At 39.5% G+C, this 4,840-nt stretch overlaps 1 protein-coding gene across 1 annotated transcript; it reads left to right on the top strand.

The window, feature by feature from the left end:
• On the top strand, positions 466 to 1,004 carry LOC100519871 (ATP synthase F(0) complex subunit C1, mitochondrial-like). Its single transcript, XM_003132689.4, has one exon. The coding sequence runs from the start codon at positions 472 to 474 to the stop codon at positions 880 to 882; it is 411 nt and encodes a 136-aa protein (XP_003132737.1). The 5' UTR covers positions 466 to 471; the 3' UTR covers positions 883 to 1,004.

The raw sequence follows: 4,840 nt of genomic DNA on the forward strand, positions 1-4,840 counted from the left end.
AGGTTGTATAATTTACACAGGGTCATACAACTAGAAATAACCAGGTTTTGAACTTAATTTAACTCCAAAGCTTTGCTCTTAAAATATTATTTAATGCGTGGTAAAGCTCAGGCTTCAAGGAAGCTTCAGCTCAAAGCCATCTGCAGGAATAAACAGCAGTCATGGTGATGGACGGTCATGGTTACTGCAGAGCTGAACAGGAGGCAGCTTGAGTCCTCGTCCATCCTTGTTGTGAACACATGGGTAGGCCCATCTATAAGTTTATCTAACTTACCACCCATATCAGCCTTGAGAAAAGGATATGAGGGTGTTGAAATATGAAACAGAAAAGATTTATCAAGAAATGAAGAATATTTTATCAAAAAAAAAAGAAATCTCAACTTTAAGGTCCTAAAGAATTACTATAAAAAATATTACTTTAGGGGGCACTGAGAGCTGAGTCCTAGAGCTGAAGCCCCAAGACAGAAAAAAATGCAGACCACTGGGGCACTACTCATTTCTCCTGCTCTGCTCCGCTCTTGTACCAGGGGTCTGATCAGGCCTGTGTCTGCCTCCTTCCTGAGTAGGCCAGAAATCCCATCTGAACAGCCTCCCTGCAGCAGTGTCCCACTCCAGGTGGCCAGGCGGGAGTTCCAGACCAGTGTTGTCTCCCAGGACATTGACACAGCGGCCAAGTTTATTGGTGCTGGGGCCGCCACAGTTGGTGTGGCTGGTTCCGGGGCTGGCATTGGGACAGTGTTTGGCAGCTTGATCATTGGCTATGCCAGGAACCTGTCTCTGAAGCAGCAGCTCTTCTCCTGTGCCATTCTGGGCTTTGCCCTGTCTGAGGCCATGGAGCTCTTCTGTTTGATGGTCGCCTTCCTTATCCTCTTAGCCATGTGAGGCTTCGTGGAGGTCACCTACCCGTCCCTGCTGCTTCGACTCCAAGGCCATGCCCGGTGCTGGAGTGTGCTGAGCTTGACCATTAAACACAACATTTCTCTAAAAAAAAAAAAAAAAAAAAATTAATTTACAAGGCTTTTATGGAAATGGTCCTATTATTTCAATAAATGAGTTGGAAGATGCTGAAAAGATATTATGAGAAATTATAAACTTCATCTAAGACAGGGACTAATTTCAGTAATAATTTTTTGTGGTGGTTGTTTTTTGTATTTTGTCTTTTTAGGGCCGCACACCCGGCACCTGGAGATTCCCAGGCTAGGGGTCTAATCGGAGCTACAGCTGCCTGCCTATGCCATAGCCACACCAGATCTGAGCCGCGTCTGCAACCTACACCACAGCTCACAGCAATGCCAGATCCTTAACCCACTGAGTGAGGCCAGGGATTGAACCCGCAACCCCATGGTTCCCAGTTGGATCCATCTCCACTGTGCCATGACGGGAACTCCTCAGTAATGATGTTTATTGGGTGCTTATGGTGTGCCAAGTGCTGTTCCATTGTGTTGCTTGTGTTGTGTTTTGTCCTTTAACTCTCTCAACAAACGTGTGAAGTAGAGATCATGTCTAGCTATTTTTTTCTATATGCTCTGTAGTTATCAAGTTTGCATAGGTAGCATATTAATAAATCATTTTAACCTCCTCAAAAATAAATAAATATATGAGTGGATGGATGGATAACTATGACATCAAAAAGTCATAGTAAATCTTAAAACCAGCCTACTGTCAAACTTTAACCCTGAAATAATTTCAAGACAGAAATATTTCATAGAGCAAAAAGAGAAGCAGTGAAAAAATATGCATGTAGGACATCAGATTTTCCATTGCTCATTCAAACTGAGTGTACTTTTATGAGAAACTTAATGTGAGAAAACTTATTGAGTTATAATAAAAATTCATCTAGAACTTCCATATATCAGATGTGATGATGTAAAGTATTTTACGTGTTTTGGGGCTTAGCGGAAAAATGGTTCTATTAAATTTTTTGTCTCTAATTAAAGATATTAAACTACTAGTAAGTGGGTGGCATGCAATTTGGCAAGAAGTAGGATAATTATGCTAGAGTATTATCCGTATATGTTATGTACAAAAGGTAAGAAGATAAGTACTTGAATTAAAACAGCCCAAATTTTGAAATTCTTCTTGAGAAACAGACAGTTTGGCTCATTTGGGGTACAAAATTGGAAAAGTGTATTAGGTCACTGAAAGGAAAATTGGTTATCATCAGACAATTTATAACTTGCCATGGCAGTGACCAAGTAATTATATTAGGGATCAGAAGTAGATGTAATTGAATAGGAGTTCAGATGGGACTTTTGACAGTCTATCACAGAAAAAGTTAATGAGCAAGATGCTAGACTTCCGTCTAAGTGCCAACCCAGCTAGAAAACCAATAGTAGACTAAAATATATAGAATAGTCATAAATTATAGCAAATCCTCATGGAGAGGTGACAAATGGAGTCCTTCAGAACCGATTTTCAGACACATACTTTTTAACATTCTGTGTAAATTATGGCATCTGAATTAGTTGATAATATTAAGAATCCAATTTTATCTTTTGGAGGAAAAGTTACTGGATAGAACGCTTCAGTTGCTTTGAATTTTTTCTTTTTAAGCTATGACTATTTAGATTAATTTCATGAACTCTCACATCTTTTAGGTTTGACTGAGAGAGAGAATTTCAAGTTTATACATAGAAAATATGTACCCAAGGGCAGTGATCTTGATAGAAGGAATATTGGCCTCATCTTGGAAGTCATTAGAGAAAAGGAATAGTGAAGATGGGAGAAAAAAAAAAAAAAGCACTGTGTATGTAAAGCCTTGCAGATAAGAGAGAGAATGTGGAGCTCTCAGAGCACTACAGTATGTAATCTAGAATCTTGGTTGAATATTAGATTGTAAAAATGGCTACAGTTATTCCCCTCCCTGGATCCATGGCATTAACAATATGACTTTTCAGCTCTTCCCATAAAGAAATGGAGTCTGTTTACTTACCCCTTGAATTAGGGGTGGCCTTATACTTACTTCACCCAGTAGAATGCTGCAGAAGAAATGGGCCAGTTCTGAGCAGAGACTCAAGGAGCCTTGATGCTTCTTGTCACTCTCCCGGAAGCAGCTCTATGAACAAGGATGAGTTGAGTTATGGGAGAATGGGAGACCTTGAGGAGTAAAGCCAGCCATTCCAGTTGAGGCCATCCTCAAACCGCCTGCCACAACCTGGCTGCCCATCACAGATGTATGGGTGAACCACCTGAGACAGGAAACCTGACAGATGTGCGGGTAAACCTGGCCCAAGTTACCAAACTGAAACTGAGCTATACAAATGATTCTGCTTAAGTCACAAAGTTTGGGGTCATATGTTATGCAGCACAAGTGAATGAATCTAGTAAAATATGAGGCTGAAAAGAAGAGCAGGGAGAAGATTATACTGTTTTGGGGGGGCTCTATATTGAAGGCAATAAGGACTAGTGGTCCCCCTAATTTCTGATATTGATTTTTTTCTTCCTAAATTGATAGTACATGAGTAGTCTAAATGTGTCCTGCAAGAGCATTTAAGTGGTACATCTTTAATCACTTATTTGTGGGTACCTAGAAGAAATAACCATATTTAAGTTATATCTGATGGTTGAACCAAATCGCTTCATATATATCTAATTCCCAAAATGGGTTCAACTGTAGCAGAAAAACTTAATTCCCATCCCGTGTAAGTACATGGATGAAAATGTCTTCTGGGGAAAGCAGGATAGCCCATTTGGAATGGTGTTCTGATGTCTCCCTTAATTTATAGATGGTATTGCTGCCCAGCATTTCTTCCCCTACTTTATTTTTGCCAGCACATCTTTATTCTACTTCTTCATCCTGATTGGCATGCTCCTATGAATCTTATGTTCAATCTTAAAATTATAAGTTGTCATAGATAAGCTAACTCTTCTGGATGATATATGATGATGTTTGTTCTTTGAAGGGTATGCAGCAGCTACTTTTGACTGAAGCATTTGACACAGTCACCAATGAGTTTTGGGTGTGCAAGGTTGAACAAACAATCCCTGATTTATAAAGCAAATATTATGCCAGGCTAGCATAGGCATTCCTGGTGAAATGCTCTTCTGCTAAGTCAAAACTAGAATGATTGAATGTGGCATTGTTTGAAGGTAGGGCCAAGGTGAGATTGGGGGGGGAAGAAATGCTGCTTTTCATCTTTTTATCCCCCTGAAATTGGAAGGGTTACAAGATGTTTGTCACATTTCCTCATGGCTAGTTCTATATTTTGGGAGTGTTCGTGTGTCCTGGTGTGTATGTATGTGTATTTAAAGATGTTGTATCACATGTCCCTGCAGCAGTCATTGATCTTCATCCTTGGCATCAGTGGTAAATAGTTAAATAATCACTGGCTATTCACTGACAATTTATCCTCTTTTCAGCACAACACTAGTTTTGAGATGGACTCAAAAGAAAAATAGAGCCCTTGACCTCAAGCTACACATTCCCGAGATAGCGAGGCTAACCCAAGTGAAAAGCATTAAAGAACAGCACACTTCAAACATTCCATTTTATGAAAAGTATAGTAAACTAAATTTGAATGCAGAATTGCCCAGTGTGCATGTTGTGGAATTTTCAAAAGCTTATTTCAGAGAACTATTTGGTCATACTTTATACTTGACCTGTTATGTCTTCTGTAATTCTGATACAGCAATAATATTATTGTTGAAAAACTATTTCCATCGAAGGTAATTTTTTTTTTTTTTTTTTACAAAGGAATAGGGATGCAGGAAACCATTAGCTGCCTGTTCACTCAGCAGCCTTATTTCATGTCTAGTTTCTGTCTTCCACCCTTCCTCTGATAAAGAACTGTGACAGAAGTTCGTCAGTGCAAAGTTAATTGGGTTCTCCTGCTCTTTTGCA

The sequence above is a fragment of the Sus scrofa genome, chromosome 13 (assembly GCF_000003025.6).
Source record: "Sus scrofa isolate TJ Tabasco breed Duroc chromosome 13, Sscrofa11.1, whole genome shotgun sequence".
NCBI classification, from domain to species: Eukaryota; Metazoa; Chordata; class Mammalia; order Artiodactyla; family Suidae; genus Sus; species Sus scrofa.

Coding starts and splice junctions, on each gene's coding strand:
- LOC100519871 (XM_003132689.4), top strand. CDS start 472: ATGCAGACCACTGGGGCACTACTCATTTCTCCTGCTCTGCTCCGCTCT.